This window comes from Colobus angolensis, unplaced genomic scaffold, assembly GCF_000951035.1.
Source record: "Colobus angolensis palliatus isolate OR3802 unplaced genomic scaffold, Cang.pa_1.0 Scaffold105, whole genome shotgun sequence".
Classification (NCBI taxonomy): Eukaryota; Metazoa; Chordata; class Mammalia; order Primates; family Cercopithecidae; genus Colobus; species Colobus angolensis.
In genome coordinates this window covers 274,053-300,732 of record NW_012111475.1, presented here as the reverse complement: position 1 = coordinate 300,732, position 26,680 = coordinate 274,053, and the positions used below count along the sequence as shown (strand labels likewise).

Here is a 26,680-nt window from a genome sequence, read left to right as displayed (position 1 = left end):
AGTTCCCATTTGGGGTCGCCTTCTCCTCAGACACGGCTGTCATCTGACTGCAGCACTTGGAATAAGCCAAGGTATGAAAAGTGCCCAGCACATAGTAGGTTGTTTTCTGGTCAAATACTTTTGGGAACTAATCAAGGGTTAATCATGGTGCATAGGCTGAACTGGCTAGCAGACATGTTTGTTTGGCTAGACTGTTTTTTAAAAATCCTTAATGAGAATGCTATGGGATGGGGCATCTGCTCTCTAGTCCCCAGTCACCACCACTCCCTAATGTCTCATACCAGACAGTTTTGCTTATTTACTTTCCCAGCCTGGATCATGTGGGCAGCTAAGGTTTTCATCTCCGCAATCACACATGGTGTGTGTGAGACTTATAATGCATTACCATATTAAAGGCCACAAAAAGTCCTGCAGTATAGCAACCTGTTTCACTTTGGGAGGCTATAGCAGGAGGATCATCTGAGGCCAGGTGTTCAAGAGCAGCCTGGGCAACATAGGGAGACCTGTCTCTACAAAACCAAACCAAACCAAAGAAAGTACCCAGGCATGGTGGCATGCACCTGTAGTCCTAGCTATGTGGGAGGGTGAAGTGGGAGGATCATTTGAGCCCAGGAGTTCAAGGCTGCAGTGAGCTATGATTGCATCACTGCACTCCAGCCTAGGTGACAGAGGAAGACCCTGTCTCTAAAAATGGGCCGGGCACAGTGGCTCACGCCTGTAATCCCAGCACTTTGGGAGGGTGAGGCAGGCGCATCACGAGGTCAGGAGTTCGAGACCAGCCTGACCAACATGGTGAAACCCTGTCTCTACTAAAAATACAAAAACTTACCAGGTGTGGTGGTGCGCACCTGGAATTCCAGCTACTTGGGAGGCTGAGGCAGGAGAATCGCTTGAACCCAGGAGGCAGAGGTTGCAGTGAGCCAAGATTGTGCAATTGCACTCCAACCTGGGTGACAGGGCGAGACTCCGTCTCAAAAAAAAACAAAAAAACAAAAAAACCCCTAGTTTATCCAGAGAACCCACTGTTTCCCCAGCAATATCCATTAAACACTGTGGAACGACTGTTCTGAACAATATACTTTGAGAAATGGTGTCATAACGTGGTCTCCCTTCCAAAGGGGGACCAATGTCACAGAGCATATCCTGAGCACACAGATCCAAGGGAACTGAGATATCACCGTGTGGTCCCCTGGCACCCCACTCAAGGTCTTGACCATTACGTGAATCATTTAGGGCACGATATGGTACTCTGGCCATCTCCTTAGTAGATTATAAGCTCCATGGCCAAAGGACTTAACAGAGATTGATTTTGTATTCCAAGTGCTTGGCACAGACAGTGTGTGACATATGTAGGTTAATGTTTGGGGAATGAATAAAGAACAAAAGCGTTGAGGAGGCTTGGAGAGAGGATTGAGCACTGCAGACTCAGCCCTGGCTGACCCTGTAGCACACTGGGTATAGAGAAAAACTTCCAGTGGGAGAATACCTGGGGCCACATGGCACTAGGAGAGAGTTGCTGATGCTGAGGCCCCATGTTGTTGAGGTGGATCCCACTGGGGGATAGGAGGGGGCGATGGGGGAGGGCGCTGCTGACCCGGGTCAGATCCGAGCTCGCTGGGTCTCCCATTCCTGCGTCAGGAGGCCCCAGGTCCCCATGGGAGCTCAGCATGGCCTGGGCCTGTCTGTCGCTAGAGTAGGTCTTCAGTTGACTGTCTTCACGCTGCTGGTGCTGGGGCAGGTGGCTCTGCTGGTAGAGGGGGTGGCTGTAGGGCTGCTGGGGCTCCTGGTAGTAGTACTGGGACATGGAGCCCAGAGGAATCAGCTGGACAGTGTGTGCCTGCTCTGGGGTATATTGGTGAGGGTCCCTGTGATAAGAAGGGGGCTGCAGGTGCATCTGTTGCTGCTGCTGCTGCTCTTGCAAGTGCTGCATCATGGGTTGGGGCTGATAATACTGAGGTATCTGCATTGAACCCTGCCGCTGCTGCAGCTGTAGCTGCTGCTGCTGCGGTGGCGGCTGTGGTTGTGATGGGCGAATTTGTTGTGGCTGCGTCTGTATTTCTTGCATGGAGATACGCTGTTGCCCAGCTTGCTGCTGTTGCTGCGGTGGATAATACTGGTGCTGCTGCATCTGTTGCATGTGCTGTGACAGCATCTGTGGGGCCTGCAGTGGCTGTCCTCCCTGCACTGGCACCTGAGCCAGTGGCTGCTGGTAGTCATAATACAGGTGCCCTTGGGTAGGGTGCTGCCCGACCGGAAGGGCTGGTTTGGACAGACCACCAGTGAAACCAGGGTGAGGCTGCTGGGACACCTGCTGGTAGCGGGAGGGGATAGCCGGTGCTGGGGGCTCCATGGGCTTCTGAGACAGCAGCTGGCGGAGGGCACTGTCAGGGGCTCCATCCATCACTGCTGACTGAGTGTGCAGCACCTGGGCCATATTGTTGACCTGAATTCGCAGGTTTTGGTTGGCAAACACCTGGGTGAAAGAGTCCAGCTTGTGTAAGACACCGCTGGTAAGCTTCTGGGTCCGGATCTCGCTGGCCTGGGAGTAGGTATATTGGTAGCCATCAGTGGGCTCAGCCTGGGCCGGTGCCCCCCACATCATGTTTGAGTTGGCCAGGTTTCCACGTAGCTGGACATGGTTTCCAGGCCCTGCATGACTTCCCCACCCTCCCTGCCTCGAGGTATCCATTTGGCCAAGGTTTTTGGAGCCAACAGGCAAGCCCAGACCATCCCGCGTTTCTTGAGGGAAGTGGGGGGAGATGGGCGAGGCCTGAGGGGCATCCATTCCGCCCCCTGTTACTGCATTCCCATAGTTGTGGTTCAGCCCGCCGTGGACGCCAAGTGGTGGCTGTTGGTAGAAAAGGTTCTCACTACCGTGGGCCACATGGTTGGTCTTGTACAGTTGCTGGTCACCCATGCTGTCTGCCTTGGTTGTGAACGTCCAGCCACAAAACCATAAAAAAGGTAAATAAAACAAACCCAAAAGGACTGAAACCCTGAGAAGCTGAGAGAAAGTGTCGGCACTACTCCACGGCTGACATGTCTGTGAACGTGGCTGGAGCCAGGTGTTCCTGTTGGCCTGTACCACTCATGTGCAGGGCAGGGGATTTCACATCCTCTCCCTGGCTGAGGTACGGACCACACAGCACTGCGGTGAGGAGACGGCGCTCACACCTGCAAGGCAAGAGGCAAAAGACAGGAAAGGATTTATTTGGATGTTTTCTGATGAGCAATTGATATCTACCATGACCAGTGATAAAAATAAATATATAATCCCAGCTACCTGGGAGGCTGAGACATGAGGTTCGTTTGAGACCAGCCTGGGCAACATAGGAAGATCCCATCTCAAAAATGTTTTTAAATTAGCTGGGTGTGGTGGCATGTGCCTGTAGTCCCAGCTGCTCAGGAGGCTGAGGAAGGAGGATCACTTGGGACCAGAAGTTTAAGGCTGCACCGAGTTACGACTGTACCACTGCACTGTAACTTAGATGACAGAGTGAAACCCTATCTCTAAAATATATATATACATATATATATGTATATATATGTATTCATATATATATATATGAAACAGGAGACTCAATTAGAAATAGCCAGTGTCATGCACTGCACTCCACACCCTTTTCACTGAGTCCGCAGATCTTAATTCTCACATGAGATGCAAACTCTTACTTTCGAGCCATTGTTCAATGGCTCAGTAGTTCATTGATTTGTTAATTCATTGTTTTGTTCATTGATTAATTCATCCATTCTTCTGAGACCCTGCTATTGAAAGCCCAACACTATTCTAGGACCTGTGGGAAATATAATAAGGTTTAAGATATGCATTAATCAAGTTATCTGTTCAACACATATTTATTAGACACATATTAACTGTTAAGGCACAATGCTGAGAAATGACTAAGACACAGGCCTGCTCTCAAGCATGTAGTTAGAAAAGGTGATGAGTTGCATGAATAATTACAAAGGGGAAAAAGATACATGTAATGAAAAGGTAAAAATAAGAGAAGCAGGGTGTGATGGCATGCACCTGTACCCCCACCTATCAGGAGACTGAGGTGAGGATTGCTTGAGCTAAGGAGTTCAAGACTAGCCTGGGCAACATAGTAAGCAAGACCTCATCTCTTTTTTTTTTTTTTCGAGATGGAGTCTCGCTCTGTTGCCCAGGCTGGAGGGCAATGGTGCGATCTTGGCTCACTGCAACCTCCACCTCCAGAGTTCAAGCGATTCTCCTGCCTCAGTCTCCCGAGTTACTGGGACTACAGGTGCCTGCCACCACACCCAACTAATTTTTGTATTTTTAGTAGAGACGGGGTTTCACCATGTTGGCCAGGATGGTCTCGATCTCCCGACCTCATGATCCGCCTGTCTCTACCAAAAATACAAAAATTACCTGGGCGTGGTGGCAGGCACTTGTAATCCCAGCTACTTGGGAGGCTGAGGCAGGAGATTTGCTTGAACTCAGGAGGCAGAGGTTGCAGTGAGCCGAGATTGTGCCACTGCACTCTAGCCTCGGTGACAAGAGCAAAACTCCATCTCAAAAAAAAAAAAAAAAAAAAAGATTCAATTCCTAGACCCTCAACTTCTACAGAAATTCTTTCTAGAACTCATGGGTGGCAGAGGTACAAGCTGTCCTTTTAGGCCTTCTCTTTCCTAATCACCCTCCTTTACGAAAAGAAGGGCAAACTTCTCATGTACTGCATCAGGAAGAATGAAAAATGGAAACATAATAAATGCTGATCCTTGTCTCATGCTAGCAATAACTAATATTCTTCCATGGATAATGAAATTGAAAATATAGCTCAGCACCAGCAATGTTTTATTTCTAGACCTGGGTGGGAACTGCATGGTCATTCTCACTCTGCTGTAATTCAAGCTATACACTATGACCTGGTCATATACATAAAGGTGTATATGCTGTATGTCAATTTAAAAAGGTTTATTTTAAAAAGTCACCCCCCCAACAAAGTTACACAGTACCACTATTTCATTTAGAGATGCATTTTCAATATAATTTAACTATTTATGTTTACTATTTATCCAAATTAGTAACACATTTAATTTTGTTTTAACTGTGTACTATTAATAATTGTGATAACTCAAACCAGAAGAATATTAAAATGTTAGATCTTTTGATTTTAGGAAATTAAAAGAGTTTCAACTTTCTATAAAATTGTTACAGAAAAATATGGTAGGGAAACAAGTGAAAAAGTTCCAAGCATAAAAATATATTACACATATCACATTAGGATACAATTCCACAGAGCAAGTGAAATGAAAATACAATTTCCAGAAAAAAAACGAACACTGACTATTAAAGAGGGTATTCATGCATTTTTAAAATGGATGATGGGAGGTATTAAATTGCTATGGTGTTTAGATTCCACTGGATAAATTTAAAACAGTGATGTAATAGTTTTGCTTAAAAATATCAATGTTTACAACATACTAGAAATTGTATCTTCAGCAAATGTATGATAAAAAATGTGGGTGTAAACTTAAAACTGTATGAAGGGGCAAAGAGTTTTAAAAGATTCTTGTAGGGAGGATTTTAAACAGAAAAGTTTGAAGACCACTGCAGTCGTCCCCCTCTACCTGTGAGTGAGCTGAGTTGGTCTGTCCCTTTCTGAATTACGAGAGAAAGAGATGGAAAACTTCAGATGAAGGGTTGCATTTGGTGGAGGGAAGGGTGGAGGAATGCCAGCCGTGGGTGGAAGGAGAGGCTGGCCAAGGGTGGCTGCAGCAGTGAAAGGATGCTGGGCATGAGGATGCTGAGCTTCAGAGGCAAGGAGACTAATGAACCTTGCTGCTCAAACGGTGTTCCAGGTCACCTGGGAGCTGGTTAGAAATGCAGAATCTCATGCTCCAGTTGAGATCTATTGAGTCAGAATCTGTATTTTATTGAGATGATCCCCACCCCCAAGTGAGTCATGTGCACATTAAAACTGGAGAAGCACTGAATTAGCAGACTCTCGCTGCATCCAGGTGAGGCATAACTAAGACCAGAACTCAGAAGACAGTGAGCAGGGAGCGAGGAATAAGAGAAACATTCCCTGTCTTGCCAGTGGGAAGCCACTCTCTTTCCTTGAAATACTCTGGCCCTCTGGGGCTTAGGACCCAGTCTGAGACCCCCACTCCTTTCCTCATACATATTCTCTCCTTTGACAGCCTCATCCACCACCCATCCTTTCTGACCCCTTATTGATTTTAAGCAATATCATGACTGCCCCCAGCTCAGATGGTCTGAGATCCTGATCAGCTGCCTACTCTACGTCACCACGTCCACATTCAAAGGCAGTTCAACATCATCTCTCCCAAACTGGATGCTGTTTTCAAGGAGCTCTTTCCTTGAACCTGCCATGCTCTCTTCCACTGCAGGGCCTTTGTACATGATGCCCCCTCACCATTTGGAGAGCTCTTCCCCTCCTCCCCAACACAGTATCCTTCAGATCTCAGCTCAAATTACACATTCTCAGAAAGTTGATTCTGACTCCAATCCCCAAGTCTACATCAGATTCCCTTCTTATATGTTCACATAAAACCATATTCCTTTCCTTTAGACTACTCTCCTCCGCTTGTAATTGTACTTCCACCAGTGCAATTATTTCATTAATGGATCTTTCTCTATTAGAGCAGGAACCAGGTCTGTTTTTACCTAGGAGTCTCTTCCTCAAACCTACCATAATGCCCAGCACATTGTAGGACTCCAATAAGGATTTGCTGAAGGAAGGGCAGCATTTATTGAATGAATAGATCAACAAATGAGAAAAAATTAGAAAACAATGATCAAATATCCCAGTGAGCTGAGACAGGCAGAAAAAGATACTCAGTATAGATCAAGAAGTTCTTAAGTTCTCATGAAGAATAGTCAGATTGCACCTTGGTCCTGATAGACAAATAGGGCTTACAGAGGTGGAAAGGACCAGGAAGGGTATTCTGGACAGGGAACAGCATGAACAAAGGCATGGAGTCAGGTTCAGGAGTTCACGCTGGGACATCATGTCCTTGTCCAGAACTCACCAATGATCAGGCTAAATTTGTAAGAAAGGGATAAGTTGTAGTGGGCCTTAAAGTGCCATCCGACAGTATTATCTTTTGGGCATTAGGCCTGGCTATTTCAGAATGCTCTACCAGGCTTAAACCTCTCCACTCAACCTTCCTTAAAAGGCTTACACAAAGTCACCACACCCAGAAAGAATTACTTGTTGAAACTCACCCGACTTTGAGCACTATTGATTTCATGTCTCTCTCCTATGGCCCTGTGGGTAGAATGGAAGCTAGATAATTGAACTTCTGTTGACATGTTTGCTTTGTTAAGTCTTCCCAAACTGCTAGGGAAAGGGATGACTCTCCATTCTCAGTTGCAGGAGGCTATTTTTTATTTGTTGACATTTCCAGAACTGGAATGTAGTTTGTTTACAAGCACAGAACCCTAGATGGAACCCTAGGTGGGTTCCCAAAGTGTGGTTCTTGGGCTAGCAGCCCCATCATCACCTGGGAAATAATAAATACTAATTCTTAGGCCCCATCCAGACCCACTAAATCAGAAACAGACTGGGGCTCAGCAGTCTGTGTTTTAATGAGCCCTCTTGTTGAGTCCGATGCACGCTCAAGTTGAAGACCACTGCCCCAGAGATGATATGGGGATTACAGATGAGGAAACAGAGGCCCAGAGATGTAATTTCTGGGCCCAGAGCAGTGCCTTGCTGATGGTAGGCAATCAAGCCTCATTTGTTCAATGAAAGAAGGGGAAAATGGCTGGGCTCAAGCCTGTAATCCTAGTACTTTGGGAGGCCAAGGCAGGCGGATTACTTGAGGCCAGGAGTTCAATACCAGCCTGGCCAACATGGCAAAACCCTGTCTATACTAAAAAAAAAATACAAAAATTAGCCAGGTGTGGTGGTGCATGCCTGTAGTCCCAGCTACTTGGGAGGCTAAGGCACAAGAATCGCTTGAACCCTGGAGGTGAAGGTTGCAGTAAGCTGAGATCAAGCCATTGTACAACAGAGTGAGACCCTGTCTCAAAAAAAAAAACAAAAAACAAATAAAAATAAATAAATAAATAAAACAAAAAAAAAGAGAGAAAATGATTTTTCCTAAAACACCATAGGGAGATAATGGCAAAACCATGTGCTATTTATTTTACATTAAATGTAATATTTTTTGAATAGGTACTAGATTCACATGGTTCAAAATTCAAAAGGTTAAAATGGATATGCAAAACAGCAAAAATGATCCCAAATAAATGCTTGTAAATAAAGTGAAAATCATGCAAATTGTAAAAATAAGAACATATGTGAAAAGTCTCCCTCCACCCTCCACCCCCATCCCTAGCCACCCAGCACCCCTTCTGGGACAGTGAATTAGGTTCTTATATATCCTCCTAGAGACTCTTTATGTTCATATAAGAACACTGGTGCACAGCCCCTCTTATACAGATGGTAGCGTGCTAGGCCGTGGTTTAGCATCTTGCCAAAAGGCTATTTTAAACATATCATTTAAAACCTGGAAACTGTTGTTCTTGGTGGATTAGTCAATCTCCCAGAATTCTTATAATACCAACTCAGAATTCAAGTCTCTATTATTTTTCTAACAAGGTAACTGTTTTGCTCATTATGTGTAACAATTCCTACTGGGTAATTTGTACCAGGAGCTTTTTCATTCATGAACTAATTAACAGAACTGCTACTTTCCCATTGCTTCAGTCAGTTTCTTCCTTAGAGCAGGACTCCAGGGTGGGCTCAACAAATAAATGCCCACTCAGAACCTAAGGTGCCACTCTACGCTCCCACAGAGCCTGTGACCGCCTTTCCTCTGCACTGACCAGGTCGCAGTTAGGCGACCCACTTCCGTGCCTGTCTCCAGACTGGCTGTCCAGTCACTGTGACGCAGGGACAGCAGCCTGCCCATGTGGTGTCCTCAGGGACTGGGACATAGCAGATGCTCAACAAACGCTCACTGAACTGCAACACTGCGCCAGGCAAAGAGAACCCAGAGTGGCTTGTTCCCCTCTGCAGATCCCATCCCTCTGACATGGACTGAGGGACAGAATTTACTAGTTTCTGTTGAGGGCATAGTGCCCTAAAGCACCAAATTTATGGAGTGCTGTAGAAAATAACAAGACTCTACAGAGACCTCCCAGCACACTTTTTCTATACAGGGCCAACTAGTAAATATTTTCAGCTTTGGGGCCCATACATATGGTTTCTGTCACAACGCTGCCACGGTAGCGTGAAAGCGGCCACAGACCATATATAAATGAATGGGCGTGGCTGTGTTCCAATACAACTTTATTTATGGACACTGAAACTTGAATTTTATATAATTTTCACATGCCAAATGCTGTTCTTCTTTTGATTTTTCTTCAACCAATTAAAAATGTAAAAATCCTTCTTCACTCACAGGCAGTACAAGAATAGGTGTGGGCTGGATCTGGCCTGACCCATGGTTTGCTTGACCCCTGTTCTAGAGCATCAAAATCTCTCCACACCCCACCCCCTGGCCTGGGGCACCAGGAGACAAGGCCACAGTCTGCAAGGAGGATATCTGTCCTAAGGGCCACCCTTTGAACCAGAGAGACAGACAGAAAGATACATCAGGAGAGGAAGTTGACTTTGGCCAAGGTCTCCGCAGAACTTGTTTGCTTACAATTCAGAAGGGGTAACACCCTGCTCCGGCCAGACCACCATTGCTTGTTTGAAGAAGAAAAACCAAAAAGATTTTCCCTTTTCTGACCCTGGGCCGTCAGTTAGAGACTGTATACACAATTCTCCAAATGCTTTGGCTTGTGTTTTAGTCCAGCCTTCCTCTGGGCTCTGTCAAGGAAGCTTCACTTGACTCCCCTGGGGCTCCTCTTACTCCAGCTCACTCCCAGCTCCCCCAAGCAGGCAGGAACCAAGGGCGGCTCTCCAGGATGTGGGCCGCAGTTGTAGTTTGCCGTCTTCCTTCTTTTTAGCACCGTTGTTGTTCTTTTTTTTTTTTTTTTTTTTTGAGACGGAGTCTCGCTCTGCTGCCCAGGCTGGAGTGCTGTGGCTGGATCTCAGCTCACTGCAAGCTCCGCCTCCCGGGTTTACACCATTCTCCTGCCTCAGCCTCCCGAGTAGCTGGGACTACAGGCGCCCGCCAAATCGCCCGGCTAGTTTTTTGTATTTTAGTAGAGACGGGGTTACCAGGATGGTCTCGATCTCCTGACCTGCCTCCCAAAGTGCTGGGATTACAGGCTTGAGCCACTGCGCCCGGCCAGCACCGTTGTTGTTCTAAATGCTTTCTGATTAGTCTTCTAAATAATTCCAGTGGGTATTTTATAATCCAGTTACCCGATTATTGTGGACATGTGCTGCCAAAGACGGTGGTTAGCACCTAAATCTTCCTCTGTGCAGTGAATGGTTCATTCTTACTCCCTCACAGCCCTGGCTTTCCTGCTGACTCTGGGCTGTGGGAGGATTTTCAAGGCTCCCTTTCGGCAGCAAGAAACATTCATTTCTCCACCCTCAGGTCTCACCCTGTAGCATCAATTGCTCCCTCCAAGCCCTGGGGATCAGTAAGAAGCCGGACGCATAGCCCAGGAACTTGCAGAATGGAGGGTTTGGATTGTACTTCCTGCAGGTGACTCCTCATTAGGAAATAGAGATTGGAGCCATTTCACTTTTTGGTTGTCACTGTCACTGCCATCTTTCTTCTGGGCTGGCTGTAGTTCTTTACCAGGGACTTGGACATCGTCTCTCCCCTGTGATTACCATATGCCACTTCCTTCTCTCCCTAGCTGCCATGGAGTGGTATGGAAACTAAGGACATGGGGAGAGAAGTGGGGGCTGCAGGAGTCTAGGGTAACTTCCTGGAGGAGGCAGCCATGGTCTGAGTGGGCCTTGTTGTTGTATTCCTGGACACATTTGTCTCATACTACCTTCCCTAAGTATCCAACAGCAGGGGTCTGCCTGCTCCACCTCCAGGGCCCTGGCTGGGATGACCTCACCCTCCTGTGTGGCTTGAGCCCCATATTGTGGCTCCCACCCTGTGAGGCCTGGGGTTGCCAGTTGTCCTTTTCTGCCTTCTGCTTGTGACATTCTTTGGGGTCTTTTTGAAGCCTCCTCTTTCAGATTGTGAGCTTAAAGATACAGGTTTGTCCTGCAGCAGTCCTGACACGGCTAGGATTGTAGGGAGATTAGGAACATGGGCACTGGCTCTGTGAATATGGTGTAGTTAGAAAAGCACTGGAAAAAGTTGGGAGCAGTGGCTCATAACTGTAATCTCAGCACTTTGGGAGGCCGAGGCCCACAGATCACTTGAACCCAGGAATTTAAGATAAGGGAGGGGAGATGTTAAATTGATGTAACTGACATGGCTGAGCACTTCCTGTATGACAAACTGCTCTGGGAGACTAGAATGGGACAAGCTCCAACACAGTTACCTGGGATTAACAACTCTAACATCAGCACTGGTGAAGTCAGCTACAGTCTATGGTTCCAAGGAGAAAGTAGCAGATACAAATGCAGACATCCTTAGCAAACTTACAACCCACACTTACTGCACCTTTCAGCCTAAAGGGAGAGGTGCAGTAGGCTCTGAGCGGGGCATGCCAGGGACGAGGACAACTCCAGCTTGCCTGGCTCCCCAGGAAGCTTCCTCCCAACCCACAGTTGACACCATCCCCCATCACCTGATGGTGGTGAGGTTGACAGATGATCCAGCTGAAAGGTCTGCAGAAAGAAGATGGGACAGAGGAGCACCAAAACAATCCACACGTGATTCCCTGAGTGACCCAAATGCTTTCATGATCACATGTGTCCCCTAAGGAGGAGCTGCTAAGAGAATTTCAGAATTAATCATCAATCAGATTGAAGATCTGCTATGTGCCAGGAGAGATGAGAAGTCAGGAGTGCCTCTGGCCTCATGAGGTTTACAGTCATATGAACTGAGGCCCTCATGGCTCAGACCAGCATCTGTGCTCTGTCATCCTTTATAGTCTTTTATAGCAACTCACACTGAGGACCCTCTATGGCAGGGCCACTATGGGACAAACCTGTGTCTTTAAAATTGCAATCTGGGGAGGAGGAGGCTTCCAAAGGACCCCAAGGAATGTCACAAGGGGAAGGCAGAGAAGAACAACTGGTTACCCCAGCCCTCGCAGGGTGGGAGCCACAATATGCGGCTTGGGCCTCACATAAGGATAAGGTCACTCCGGCCAGGGCCCAGGAGATGCAGTGGGCAGACCCTTGCTGTGGGGGACTCCGGGAAGGTCTCTGCAGGGCACTCGGCTGAAGGGGTCTGGGCCCAGGGCCCACAGGAAGGATCCTCCACTCCTGCCCCCGAGGACTTGGGGCGTGGGGCCTTCTGAATCAGCACCTGGGACTTCAGCCAAACAAAGGATCCCCGGCCCTGCAGCTGTCCTGGGCAGGGCAGGGCAGGGCAGGGCTGGGAGAATGGGAGGAGATTTCCCTCCAGCTGCTCTGATGAGGCCCTGGCAAGAGTGGGGATAAAGATAGAGGGGAAGTGGGCTGGCAGGGAGATCTGACCCCCTTGGCCCTACCTACAGCCGCACAGTGAATTATTAATAGAAGAAAACACAAATCAAGCACCTGCAGGCTCTGTTGCTATCACTCAAGCTCCACACCTAGCGTCATGGGGCCAAGCGGCCAGAACAGCCTCCGGCAGGTGGGCACCACAGACCAGCTTCCTCTGCAAGGGACGATAGGGAGGGAGGTGGCTGGTGCTGTCACCACATCCTGGCCACGCACATTGAGATGGTACTAGACCCACAGACTCTCCAGGCCTGTGCGTGTGTGAGCTATACTCCCAAGTGGATCAGCTGGTGTGGCTTTGGTGTGTGGCCTTCCAAGACATCAGACTGTATAAAAAAACCAAAGGGTCACCCAGGGCTCCAGAAATGGGGGGATCATCTTGGGGGACAACCACTTCCCTTTCGTCTGGAAAACAGCTCACACAGTAAATGTCAGTGAGGTACAAAGTCAGTACGTAAAATAATCGTGCAATAGTGTTCTTGTGTTTGGGTTGTCGTGGGTCCCCTCTGGGCCTCCTGCCTGCGTTTCAGACAAAAAGCCCTCGTGGAAGCCCAGGGTATCCCAGGTTATGACGTCGGTGCCACGCGGGAGCATTCTGTAAACACCGGCGGCGACACTGAACTACATCCTGGGCAGTGCCACGGTCCCAAGCTTTTCACTTTTAAGATAAGGGGGCTCGGACAAGCAATCTCCACAGTCCCTTTGGCTCAGAGTTCTAAGGTCTTTTGGGGAATTCTGGGAGTCAACAAACAAACCCGAGGGGACCTCTGGTGACTGGGGCTGGAGGCCTTCCAGTGGGACTTCCTGAGTCGCTCCCTCCTCCAGGCCTCCGAGGATCCGGTTCTGGCCTCCTTCTAGAAGCTCTGGGGGATGGTGAGCCTCACTCAGGCACCCATCTCCCAGCAGGCTTGGGCTCTGAGGGAGGGCAGGGGGAGCCCTGGTTCGCTTGCTCACTCGTCTCCAGGACTCAGCCCATGCACCCACCTGACAGTGTGAGTGAGTGCTCAGCAGGCACTGACCCAGGGCAGCCGGGGAGAAGCCTCTATGCCCTGCAGCCCTCGGGGTTCAGCCCAGCCACTTGGCTGTGCCTGGCGACGTCTCCCCTGTTCTTCATGGTGCTATGGGAGTTTGGCCTTCCCAGGCAGATGAGTGGGCCTCCTCCTTTGAGGGTCCAGGGGGAGCTTCACTCTCATGGCACCCAGATGCAGGCTCTTGCCTGCCAGTGCCAGTGCACTAAAGACCGCAGTGCCAGTCTTTTAATAGTTGTCTTGCTCACACCTAATTTGGCAGCAATTCTCTTTTGGTGGCTTGCTGAGGGAGGGGAAAGGAAGGAGTGAGGGAGGTGGCCTGGAAGCCAATCGGGAAGATGTCCTTGAGAGGCAAGTCCATGGGAGCTGTCGAGAAAGTCTGTCAGGAGGATCTGGTTCCAAATTTGTTCCAAATCACAGCATGCCACAATGAAGAAAAGCAGTATGTTTTAATTCACAAATGCTTCTAAGAATTCAGTGTTATGGAATAAAGTTGGAAGTGAAATTCCCCCTCACCTGAGATTCCCACTGTCTGGTGCTTTGTATGTGGATGGTGGCAGGGATGATGAAGGTTGGCTTCTGGTTACTGAGAGGCCTCAGGGGATAAAGAGCAAACCTTTCTGGGTTTGCTTCTCCTCTGGTAATCTTCACGCTCCCTTGGAAAGCCCCCAAACCTGTCTGGACCTGCTCAAGGCAGATATCCTGTTGGTCACCGGCCCCCATGATCTCACAGTCCCAATTTCTTGCCAAAACAACTTCCCTTTGCTGCTAGGGGACCCCTGCAGCTGAACCAAGAAGATAGAAATGCGGCCCCGGAGCCTGAGCTGGAGGGAGAGTGTGAGGACCAAATCCTAGCTAAAGGTTTTACAGGCCCAGACACGCATACTTCTGTTTGTTGGAAACATTACCCCACCAAGCTCAGTCACCTCAATACTAGACTTTCAGTTCCACAGAAACAGAATTGTGTTTAATAGCTCTGTATTTTAAAATCTCTCCTTCTCTATCCACTGTGCCACGAGCAGTGTTTGACCAAAGCAGATTCACTCAATGTTTATGGAACACAGCAAACAAATTTGTCAAACATCAATGGTGTGTGCATGGTAAACTATTAGAGAGTGAAGGAGCCAATCCCCTTCTCCAGACCAGCTGAGGTGGTCCGGAGTTACATCTAGGATGCCTGCTTAAGAGTGCCCGGACTCTGCCAGCATCCTCCAGCCCTGTGTGGAGGCGGGTCATAGAGGGACGGCTGTACGAGGGACACCCAGCCTGGCGCCGATGAGCTGGACTAAGATGCTGCTACACAAACAGGAAGGAAGAACAGCAACGATGGCTAACGTGCACTGGGCGCTAACCCCGGGCTGGGCACAGTGCCAAGTCCCTTAGAAGCCCCTCCCAATAACCCCACAAGGTGGTAAGCGCATCCATCATCTTAACTACCTTACCAACCTCCCAATGACACCTTGCAATGAACATTCTCAGATGCATCCCCTTAGGAACATCTGTGAGAATTTCTTTAGGATACATACCCAGGAGTAGAGGAAGGTGTGATGCTTTTTATGTGTCAATTTGGCCAGGCTGAACTACTGCCCTCAGAATTCCCTTTCTAGGTAGTTGGGTAAAGCAGAGACTCATAGAAAATGACATGTAGTCAAGTGTGTATGCTGCGGTATTGCTAGAAAAGCCAAAGACTGAAAACAACCCAAATGCCTAACCCTAAGGGATTAACTGAAGGAAATCATGGCATAACTGCAGGATGGGATACTATGCAGTTGTTAAAACTAACAAGGAGACTGGGTGCGGTGGCTCATGCCTGTAATCCCAGCACTTTGGGAGGATGAGGCAGGAGGATTGTTTCAGCCAAGGAGTTAAGACCAGTCTGGGCAACATGGTGAAACCCTGCCTTTACAAAAAATAACAAAAATCAGCCAGGTGTGGTGGTGCATGCTCGTAGTCCCAGCTACTTGGGAAGCTGAAGTGGGAGGATCAATTGAGCCCAGAGGTTTGAGGCTACAGTGAGCCATGATGGCACCATTGCATTCCAGCCTGGGTGACAGAGTCAGACCCTGTCCCAAACAAACAAACCAAACCAAAACAAAAATTCCAAAAGAACAACAAGGAAACTCTCTATGAAACGATATGGAAAGATGTCCAAGGTTAAGTGAAATAGAAAGATGCAGAACAGTATGTTCAATATGCTCTCTTTTGTGTAAAGAAATGGTTAAAATAGAACATATATGTATGTAGGTATATGTATATAGATAGTTGATTTTTGTTAGTTGTGGTAGTTACATCCTATAAAGTCTCTATGGTCACTGAATTAGTGAATACTGAGCCACTGCTCCTAAGAGAAATACAGGGTTAGGTTCCTGCAAGCCCCTGGTTGCAAGATTTTTGTCAACTGATTAGTATATATAAAACCTTGTTTTATATGTGTCTGCTTAAAGGATATCTTATTTAACATCTATTTTTTCATTCATTGACTTCACAGCCAACAGTACTACAACTAATGCCTGAAAGGAGCTTATCTAATTCACCCATTTTCTCTGTGAGGCAAATCACAGCCTTCTTGTGCTGAGAACAGCAGGCAACACTTCAGCATTATACTTGGGAGCCATTTTAAACAGTGAAACCAACAACAGAAACCACAAAAATATGAAAAATGCCACACTAAATACACCACAAAAAGGACACTTGTGTCCAGCAGGAGAGCTGAAATAAGAAGGCGGAGTTGCCTTGTTCAAACTCAGCTTGGGAACGTGCATCAGGCGACTCAAAACTTTCACTGCTCTGTGCATGTCCTCAAATGATCAAGAAAGTACCGAGCATTGGTTCTGTGGTTGCAAATAAGTTTAGAGAGTAGGCAATCTGCACATATGGAATCTGTGAATAATAAGGGTCAACTATGTATTTATAATTGATATATATTCATAAAGAAAATCTGGACGGATCCAAGAAACTAATAATAGTTGTCTGCAGGGAGGTGGTGGAAACTGGGCTAACTGGGGAAAAGAGCAGGAGGGAGATTATTCATTTTATAACTTTTTATATTTTTCTGTGTTTTTGAACCATGTGAATATATTACTTACAAAAAAAAACAGATACAATAAAACATAAAAAAAATTTTTTTTTTTTTTTTTTTTTTTTGAGACGGAGTTTTGCTCTTGCTGCCTAGGCTGGAGTGAAATGGCGCAATCTTGGCTCACCACAACCTCCGCCTCCCGGGTTCAAGTGACTCTCCTGCCTCCCGAGTAGCTGGGATTACAGGCATGCTCCACCATGCCCTGCTAATTTTGTAATTTTAGTAGAGACAGGGTTTCTCCATGTTGGTCAGGCTGGTCTCGAACTCCCAACCTCAGGTGATCTGCCTGCCTTGGTGTCCCAAAGTGCTGGGATTATAGGTGTGAGTCACTGTGCCCCAGCTGAAAAGACCTTTATGTGCACTTAAATTTGCAGTACATTAATGCCTTATGAATTTATTTTAACTTAAAACACAAATATCTTACTGGTCTTTTGAGGCAGGGTCCAGGACTTTTCTTTGCTCACAGATCTGTGGAATAGAGCTCTGTATTTATCTTTTATGCATAAACCACTGATGATGCATAATCTATACTTTTTCAGTTGGTTTCTTTAAAAAGGAGCCAGAAGTAGAGAAGCCTGGTAAAGGAACTGTAGTGCTGCATCCTCTGACATGCTTTTATTTTCCTCTCCCTCTAGTGCCAATCTCTATAATTTTTAATTTTTTTTTGTAGAGACAGGGTGCTGCTGTTTCCCAGGCTGGTCTTGAACTCTTGGCCTCAAGCAATCCTCATGCCTTGGCCTCCCAAAGTGTTGGGATCACAGATGTGAGCCATGGCACTGCAGTGCCAGTCTTTAATAGTTGTCTTGCTCACACCTAATTTGGCAGCAATTCTCTTTTGGTGGCTTGTTTTTATCACTTCTTTCCAAAGCATTCAACAGTGAAAAATGTGTCGCCGGTCACACATTCTCAGCTGAGGTGGAACAAGGTGACTCTTACTTTTCATTGAAATAGCACTTCTCTTTCTTTTTCGCATTTATAGTTCATCAGCTTATATCACATTTAACTAATTTACATAATTACAATTACAAGGACAACTAGCACAAGCAAGTTTGGGGACCAACACAGCCCTTGACTACATTTGTGGGAGTGGGTACTCTGTTTGGGGGAGCTCTAGCAAGTTGTGGAGAAGGCCAGCTGCCACTCAGTTACGTAGAGGCTGGTTAAAGACAGTTCCACCTGCATGTGAGTGTGACTTGCTAACCTTAACATGAGGAGCATGCTAGATGTCTCTGAACTATGCCTTTTGACATTGTGATTCATGCATTCAAATGTCAAGTAAGTATGTACAGGTCCGGCACACGCTCCTCAGGCAGAGTGCTGGGGTCCCCGTGGTGATCAGAGCCAAGCTGTCATGGGGCAGCCACTCTGAAAACATTTTCTGAAGTGAGCAGACCTTTTTTCTTTTTTCAGCGGTCTTCAAGGTAAGATCTCTGACAAAGCTGACATTTAGACTTCACGGTTTAGGAAAGGGATGGGGAAGGGCAAGTCTGTAAGATCTCCTAAAGTGTCTGGGATTAAATCCTCTGTCGGCCCCCAGTGCCCTAGGCTGAGGCGAATCCCTCAGCTGTTTAGAGACAATGTGGAACCCTCTACTTGTAAAGGGGGAAGAGGCCCAAGTCCATGACCTGAAGCCAAAAGGCCTCTGTCTCAGCAGATGACCCTGACCCCTGCTTCACAGAGAATGGGAGCTGCCAGCCTTTGCTCTCTCCACCTCCTCCCGCCAAACAAATTTTCACACCTCCTCCCTGCCCTAACTCCTTCCTCTTCACTTATCTGAAACAACTGGTGACCCTTTACCCAGGATCCTGAATCAGAAACTGGGACCCCAAGGGCCCACCACCTCCCCATTCCCACTCACTTCCAAGAGATGATCAATTCCTGCCCACTTCTCCTGCACAGCTTTTCCCTGGCCATCTTCTCTCATTCCCTAATCCATGCTCCTCTGGTCGGGTCTCACCCCCTCCAGCCCTGCCACAGCACCCCTCTCCTTAAAACCTCCAGTGCTCCCTCTGCCAACAGGTAAGTGTCCAAACAGCTCAGCTGGGCACAGAAGGCCCTCGTGATCTGGCCTCACTCACCTTTCCAGTGATTTCCCCACCCACTCAGACACAGCCTGAGCACCTATCCTATGATGCCACACAAGGTTTCCAGAATGCTGGTCCTTCTGCTTGAAAGCTCTTTCTCCCATTCTTCACCCTCTCAGCCTACAAGTTCCTTTTCAAACTTAATGTCTTTCAGGAAGTCTTCCCTGATCCTCAGCCCCTCATCATAACAAAACATTTATTGCATGCTCACTATATACCAGGTACAGTGGATATAATGGAGGTGGGAACAGAGATGGTGTCAGTTCTATGGGGCTTGCCCTCCGGGGGTGTGCATGTCAGCCAGAGACAAGAGCAATTTTACACGTGTCATGAGGAGATATAAGACAGGGCCGAGGGCCGGGCACCGTGGCTCATTCCTGTAATCCCAGCACTTTGGGAGGCTGAGGTGGGCAGGTCGCCTGAGGTCAGGAGTTTGAGACCAGCCTGGCCAACATGGTGAAACCTCATCTCTACTAAAGATACATAATTAGCCAGGCGTGGTGGCACTTACCTGTAATCTCAGCTACTCGGGAGGCTGAGGCAGGAGAATCGCTTGAATCCAGGAGGCGGAGGTTGCAGTGAGCCGAGATTGTGCCACTGCACTCCAGCCTCCTGGGCAACAAGAGCGAAACTCCATCTTAAAACCAAAAAAAAAAAAAAAAAAAAAAAAAAAAAGATAGGGCTGTGACCTTGACAGAAAAGTCAGGGAAGGATCCTCTGAGAAAGTCACGGTGATGCTGTGATCTAAAGATGAGAAGGACATAGGGAGGGGAAATAGGGTGCAGAAAGCTGTATTCCAGACAGCATCAAGGACAGTATGGGCAAAGGCCCTGTGGCAGGTGGGAACAAGGTGGATGTAAAGAACTAAAAGAAGGCCAGCGTGGAGGACAAAGGAACACTGTGATGAAACTGGACAGGGGGCAAGGGCAAGACCATCCAAGGCTCTTGAGGCTAAGGATCCTCATCTTAATGGCTCCCCTGCAGAGCATGGGGAACCATTAAAATATCTTGAACTGTGTGTGTGTGTGTGTGTGTGTGTGTGTGTGTGTGTGTGTGACCAAGCACATGTAACTGATCATATTTCTATTTTGAAAAGTTTGCTCTGGGCCGGGAATGGGGGCTCATGCCTATAATCCCAGCACTTTGGGAGGCCAAGGCAGGTGCATCATTTGAGGTCACGAGTTCAAGATCAGCCTGGCCAACATGGTACAACCCCATTTCCACTAAAAATACAAAACAATGAGCTGGGTGTGGTGGCACATACCTGTAATCCCAGCTACTCGGGAGGCTGAGGTACAAGAATTGCTTGAACCCAGAAGGCGGAGGTTGCAGTGAGCCGACATCATGCCACTGCACTCCAGCCTGGGTTACAGAGTGAGACCCTGTCTCAAAAAACAAAAACATCACAATAAAAAAATCTTGCTCTGGCCACAGTAGAGACAAAGGGTCAGCTAAGTTTTTCTGTTCAAGGCCAGATGATACATATTCTGGGCTTTGCCACCGAGAGGCAAATACAGGCTATTATGTAGTACTTACATAATAAGAAAGAAAATTCTACACATTTTTGAGAACACTGAAAATATAATGATAATTGAGTGAGTGTAAATTTTTATAATACCGATCCTCTAATGAGAAGAATAGAATTGTTTTTTGGAGAGATAACACTTCCCCTTCAAAGAGAAGGAAAGTCAGTATTTCCGTATCATCAAATGCTCATTTGTAAAAACAGCTCACAGACTGCGTGAAATCGACCAGGCAATGGCTAGATTTGGCCCCTGGACTGTAGTTTGCTGACCCCCAATGCAGACAATGGACTGGAGGAAGGTGAATGAGGACATGGGGCAACTTAGGTTTGCCATGGTCCAGGCCAGATAGCTTGGATGAGGGTGATGGAGGGGTGTTGTGGGGTGAACCTGACAGGCTTAGTGACAGAAGGGACCTATGGAGGTACAGCAGGGGGAGTCAGATGTGACCTAGATGTCAGGTTCACATCTATGAAGCTTGGAGCACTGGGAGAGCTGTTTCACATGGAGACCTCAACAGGAGCTGTCACTGAGGCAGCTGGACTGAGGTTCCAAGGCCCAGAGAGGTTTGTGAGGCCCCTGAGAACGGGCAGTCACTGAAGGCAGGAACACGAAGAAGGGCGGCCAGCGCGCCAGCGAGCACAAGCCCAGCGCTCGGGGGGCACGTCTTCCTCACACCACTCAGCACACTGCTTCAAACTGTTTCTTCTGTCTCCTCCATCAAACTGAGACTGCTTCTAAGGAGTGTCTCATGGTCAGTAGAATACCTTGCACCCACTGGGTGCTAAGGACATGACAGAGGAAGGCAGGGAGGGAGGAAGAAGTGGCAACTTTTGCTTCCACAGCAAACTCAGAGCCAATACACCTCAATTCACAATACAAGCCGATTTCCTCCTCTTGCCCTGGTCAGCTGCCCCTCGCCTGTGGCCAGCCCTCCCTACAACTGCTTTTGAGAAGGGTCACTGGATCCTTCCCCAGTCACTCTAAATCATCCAAGTGTGTGAGCACACACACATTTGCACACAAATCTCCTTCAGATCAACCCTGGGAACATGATTTGTGGTGATGGTGTATTGACAATACACTCATAAACTGTCAGCTCAACATGTCTAAATATTATGTCCCATCACCCAGAACATCATTTTTTTTAATTAAAATAAGTTAAGTGGCAATCTCACAGCAAGGAGAGAGGAAGGAAAAAAAAAGCCACAGGTTAAAGAAAATTAATTTATCCTTTTTTCCGTTTCTTTCCTTTTTTGTTTTTGAACAGAAGAGGAAAAGGCTCATAATTGCATCTCTGTAACAGCCCTGGGATGGGGAAGTCAGTGCTGGGATGTGGGGTGGCCTGCTCCAGTGACCACATGGTGTGTTCGCTTAACATCCGTGGAGCCCCCGGCTTGGAGACCAGTCTCTCTGGGCCACAGTCATGAACCCTCTGGCTCGGTGTAAAGTCTCTGAGAAGGACACCAAATAATTTGTGAAGGGGTGTGCATGTCCTCATGGCCAATAATAACATTCTAGAAAGTATTTCATAATAACATTCTTGAAAATATTGCAAAAAGAATGGACAGATACTATTTTGTTCTGTGAGGTCACAACAAACCTGTGAGGTCAGAACTGTCTTCTCTATTTGAAAGGAGGAAATTAACATGCAGGGGATGAGCTTCCCCAGGTTGCACAATTAGTGATGAAGGTCTAAGCCCCCAACCCTCTCCTGCCAAACGACGAGGCTTCCTCTGATATTCTGCCTCTTGTCCTCCCATTGCAAATCTGTTCAGCATAAAGCTACTTCCTCCTTGCTGGATCCTTCCAGCTTTTATCACTGGTTTTTGAAGGACCAAGGAGAGAGAGTTTATGCCATAGTACAGGCATGTCCCATGAATCTGGCTGTCAGCAAACTTCAACGCTCTAGTGTTTAGCCATGAACTTGGAAGTCTGAAAAAGAAGCTGATGCACTTTACACTAAAAAAATAGTTCTACGCTTAAAAGCTCCAGTTATCTGGACAAGTTTTTTTGTTTGTTTGGTTTGGTTTTTCTTTTTCTTCTTCTTCTTTTTTTTTTTTTTTTGTTTGTTTTTGAGACAGAGTCTCCTCTGTCACCCAGGCTGGAGTGCAGTGGCGCGATCTCAACTCACTGCAAGCTCCGCCTCCTGAGTTCACGCCATTCTCCTACCTCAGTCTCCCGAGTAGCTGGGACTACAGGTGCCCGCCACCAGGCCCGGCTAACTTTTTTTTGTATTTTTTAGTAGACACAGGGTTTCACCATGTTAGCCAGGATGATCTTGATCTCCTGACCTCGTGATCTACCCGCCTCGGCCTCCCAAAATGCTGGGATTACAGGTGTGAGCCACCGCGCCTGGTCCTATCTGACAAGTTTTTACTCATCAGAAATATCTCATTGGAGAGAAACAAACAGATTATATGACAAGTATTTTCCTCACGGAAGCACCAAGAACACTGCTTCTGGGCTCAAAGATTGGGGTTCAAATCACAATGTTCCACTGGCAAAGTGAGTCCCTCCAGCAGGCCTATCTAACTTTGCTTTTGAGCCTCAATTTTGACATCTGTAAAACAGTAATACCTGCTGCTCTGGGTTTTTGAGAAGATTAAACAAGAGAAGGTACAGGACACATGTGCTCCCAGGGAGGACTCGAGCAATCTCATTGCCTGGGGTGGGGTTTCTGTTGTTTTGTTTAGATGTGGGTTACAGTTTATACCAGGCTCAAAGACTGAGGCTTGATTGAGTTGGTTTGGTTATTTGTTTCCTGAGCAACCTTCAGCCCTCCTTTTGTTTTAATCAGCAGAATGCTGCTCAGGGGCAGAAACTGCCAGGAGTGGACGCAGGAGGGAAGAGAGAAGGGCAGCCTGGGCCCTTTGGGATAGGGACCAATGACCTTGCTTACTCTAACATCCCCTGAAAGCGCCTGTGTCCAGGGCACATTCGTTTTATCCACAATGATGATCCAGAGACATCAAGGAAAGGCCATAGTTCATTCAGTAGAATTGTTCACTGACAGCAGGAAGCAGAATGCAAACATGCACGTGACTGGCACATCCTTGCAGGAAGTCCAGGAGAGAGAGGCCTACAAGTCTACACTGGTCAGTGCAATTCAAGGGGTGCAAAAGAGGGAATTGGTGTGGCCACGGGTCAGGCTGAGTTCTCCAACTAGGCGTTACTGGTAACGAAGGTGGTGTTCTACTTTCTGGGATATGGTTCTCAAGCAGTTCAAGACCCCAGAAGAGGAAATGAGACGTAATTATTTAGTGGCAATCTAAAGCTTAATTGTATGCAGTAGAATATCACTTCACCTGGTATCACCATCTAAAAGAGTTGGAAAAGGTGGCCTCTGTTAGCTAGAGTCATTTCAGTTCCTCTATAATACCAGATAAAGTGATATTCTACTTCTTTTTCTGTTTCAAGAGGGTACCCAGCTCTCCAATTCCAGAAAATTGGCAGTAACTCTGTCCATATTTACCATTTTCTTACTTTTAGTTACAGCCTTTCCTGCCTAAATGACATCCCCCTTTAAGGAACTGGGGACATACTGCCTGGAAGGGCTGTCCCAGGAAATCGAGTCTGGAGTGACCTCTGTGGCCACATGTGCCACCTGATCTGATGTGCACATGGGCCTTACCTGGTGGAAGCTCCTGACTCCCTCAGAGCTCATGCCAGCCTCACAGACATGGAAAAAGAAAAAAATGAGGCCAATCTAACCCTGACAGTTTGTGGGGGACACTCTTGTACCCATTATTTCTCTGTGAGGCAGGCCCAGCAGGAGGTTTTATCTCCATCTTGAGATAAACTATGGAAGCTCCGAGGGAGGAAGAGAGATTTCCAAAGGATCACACATCCTGGTAGAAGCCAACTCAAGGGAGATGAGAAGCAAAGGCTCCCAGTCCCAGGCCAAAGAGCCTCCGAAGACCACAAACCACTGCTACTAGAACGAGGCCAGAGCCTCCACATGGCTTGAGTGTTGTCCAAAAATACAAACAAGAAGGCATCACTGAAGTGCAAAGAAACAAACTCCTATTTGTTTCTATTTCATCCATAAAAATGTCACAGCTTTCTCTGAATAGCTCTCATGTTGTCCTCCTTTTTCTCTGCACTCTTGGCCTCCTGGACCTGAACCAAATCTCTCCCTCTCCTCTTAGTTCCGTGAACACAGATTATCTCCCTCTTCACGGGACAGTCACAGGAAATCTAAACATTTTCAGATGGGGTTCTTTTAAGCCCACTTCCCTTGTCCTCCACCAACCCCCCACCTTGTTGCTGTGTATTCAGGAAATGCAAACCCAATATAAAGATAACCCGGACCAAACAGAAAAAGAGACGTGCCCTGTGACCTGGTTGAGCAAATGACTTCCCCTCCCTGCACCTCAGACTCAGCTTCTGCAGAATAAAGTTGGACCTGAGGAGCCCCAAGCCTCTGTTGGACGAACCTCCTGAGACCCTGCCTGGCCTGTCCAGGACACTGAACAATCTTGGGCCAGGATATTAAGATAGTAGGGTTTCCCACCAATGACACCTGATCCCTAAGGATCTGAGCCTTTCGGGGAAACAGTGCTAGAAGTCAGGATATTTGGATTTCAGTCTCAGTTCTGCTATCTTTTGGGAAAGGGAAGAGAGTGAGCAGGGGTAGGAATTAGAGTGAACTCAAGCTCTAGCTATATATATATATATATATATATATATATATTTTTTTTTTTTTCTGTCTCCTAGGCTGGAGTGCAGTGGTGCGATCTCAGCTCACTGCGACCTCCGCCTCCTGGGTTCAAGCAATTCTCCTGCCTCAGCTTTCTGAGTAGCTGGGATTATAGGTATATACCACCATGCCCAGTTAATTTTTTTTTGTATTTTAGTAGAGACACGGTTTTGCCATATTGGCCAGGCTGGTCTCAAACTCCTGATCTCATGATCTGCCTGCCTCAGACTCCCAAAGTGCTGGGATTACAGGCGTGAGCCACCGCGCCCGGTCTTAATGTTGTAATTTTAAAAAATAGAATAATGGATATGACTGGCATAATAAATATTGAAATATTTTTAGAAGGGTTCCACCCAACAATGAGAAGGGGCTGATAGCCAGTCTATGGGGCAGCATGTGAAGATTTCCATGCTTTTATGTGGCTCTTTAAGCACAGAGCTCTTGGCCTGGGGCACCTCCTGCCTCTATACTCACAATAACCCTGGCATCCCAAACTCCTCAGATAATGTGTCCCCTGGCTTCCTGGTCCTGAAAAGGGTCTCCATCTGCATCTAGGACAATCCCTTGTTGCACTGTACAGAGCTAGCCGACAACAGAACTCAACCTGAGGTGTCATCTGATGAAGAATGTTTAATCTACCAGGTAAGCTCTCCATGGGCAAGGTCAGTTAGATGGCGTTAGTAATCAATCTTGGTTCACAGCTCTGAGTAACCAGAATACAGAAGGGGCAGGAAGGATGAATCATGATCAGGACAGAGGCTGTTAACAGACTTTGAGGTTTGCTGCGGGGGACGAGGGGTGGGGTAGGGCTGGGCATTTAACTCCAGGCAAACAGGCTTGGCCACTCGGCTGGGTTGGAAATGCCCAATCATCTTGGGAGACTGGGATAACGAAGAAGCCCTCTCCCTAACTCTAACAATGTCCCTGCTTAGTCCCCCTAGAAACCTTCACCCTTCTAAATATTTGAGCAATGCTTGGAAAAAGATAAGAGGTGAACTTCAAATAATTTTTTGGTGCTCCCAAGAGGCTGAACTTTTAAAGTTGCCAATCCCTGTTTTACGGAAGTGAGGTGGTAGCCCAGATGAGCTGAAGCATTAGTCAGAGAGACAGAAGCCATGTGGAAACCCATTCAAGACCTCCATGCTCATCAGCTACGAGTGGTCAAACACACTTGGGAAACCTGGTGTCAAATGTTAGCTGCAGGACTTCGGAGCGCTTTTGATAATGGGAGATGCGCTCCAAGAGGGACCACAAGGCCATCTGTGGGGCTTTCTAAACCCCAGTTCCTACCACTTCTACACCCAGGATGCATGGGGCTCCTTCTCCAGCAGCTCACCTTGGCTGCCCCACAAGACCAGCTCAAATCATCATCCAGCCTCATCCAGGAAGCCCTCCCTGACCATTCCAGGGCACCGTGCTTTTCCCTCTTGGATATCCACTCTGAGTACCTAACGATCTTATGAAGATGTTTTAGACTTTATGCATTTTTTTGGTTATAAAGTCCTCTTGTGATTAACGGACTTTAATTTTAGAGTAGTTTTAGATTCACAGCAACTTTATGCATTCTTTTATACTACTTGCCCACTATACAAAGCCCAGTCACTATAAATAGCAGGCTTTGAAAAAAGACTTGTTGCCTGATAGATATCGAATCAGGAAACAACACGTGTCTGGGTGTAATATAAAGCCATTTATTAGAAGAGGGCGTGAAAAGTGAAGTCTCATGCCAGCTATAAGAATAGAGCT

At 47.2% G+C, this 26,680-nt stretch overlaps 1 protein-coding gene across 2 annotated transcripts in view; it reads right to left on the bottom strand.

Moving 5' to 3' along the window:
* TRERF1 (transcriptional regulating factor 1) overlaps positions 1-26,680 on the bottom strand; it is a 234,884-nt gene that overhangs the window by 40,817 nt on the left and 167,387 nt on the right. For both annotated transcript variants that reach the window (XM_011943599.1, XM_011943605.1), the window contains exon 5: positions 1,487-3,174. In XM_011943599.1, the coding sequence (XP_011798989.1) occupies positions 1,487-2,917 (1,431 nt within the window). In that variant the 5' untranslated portion in view covers positions 2,918-3,174. The remainder of the gene's footprint in view (positions 1-1,486; positions 3,175-26,680) is intronic.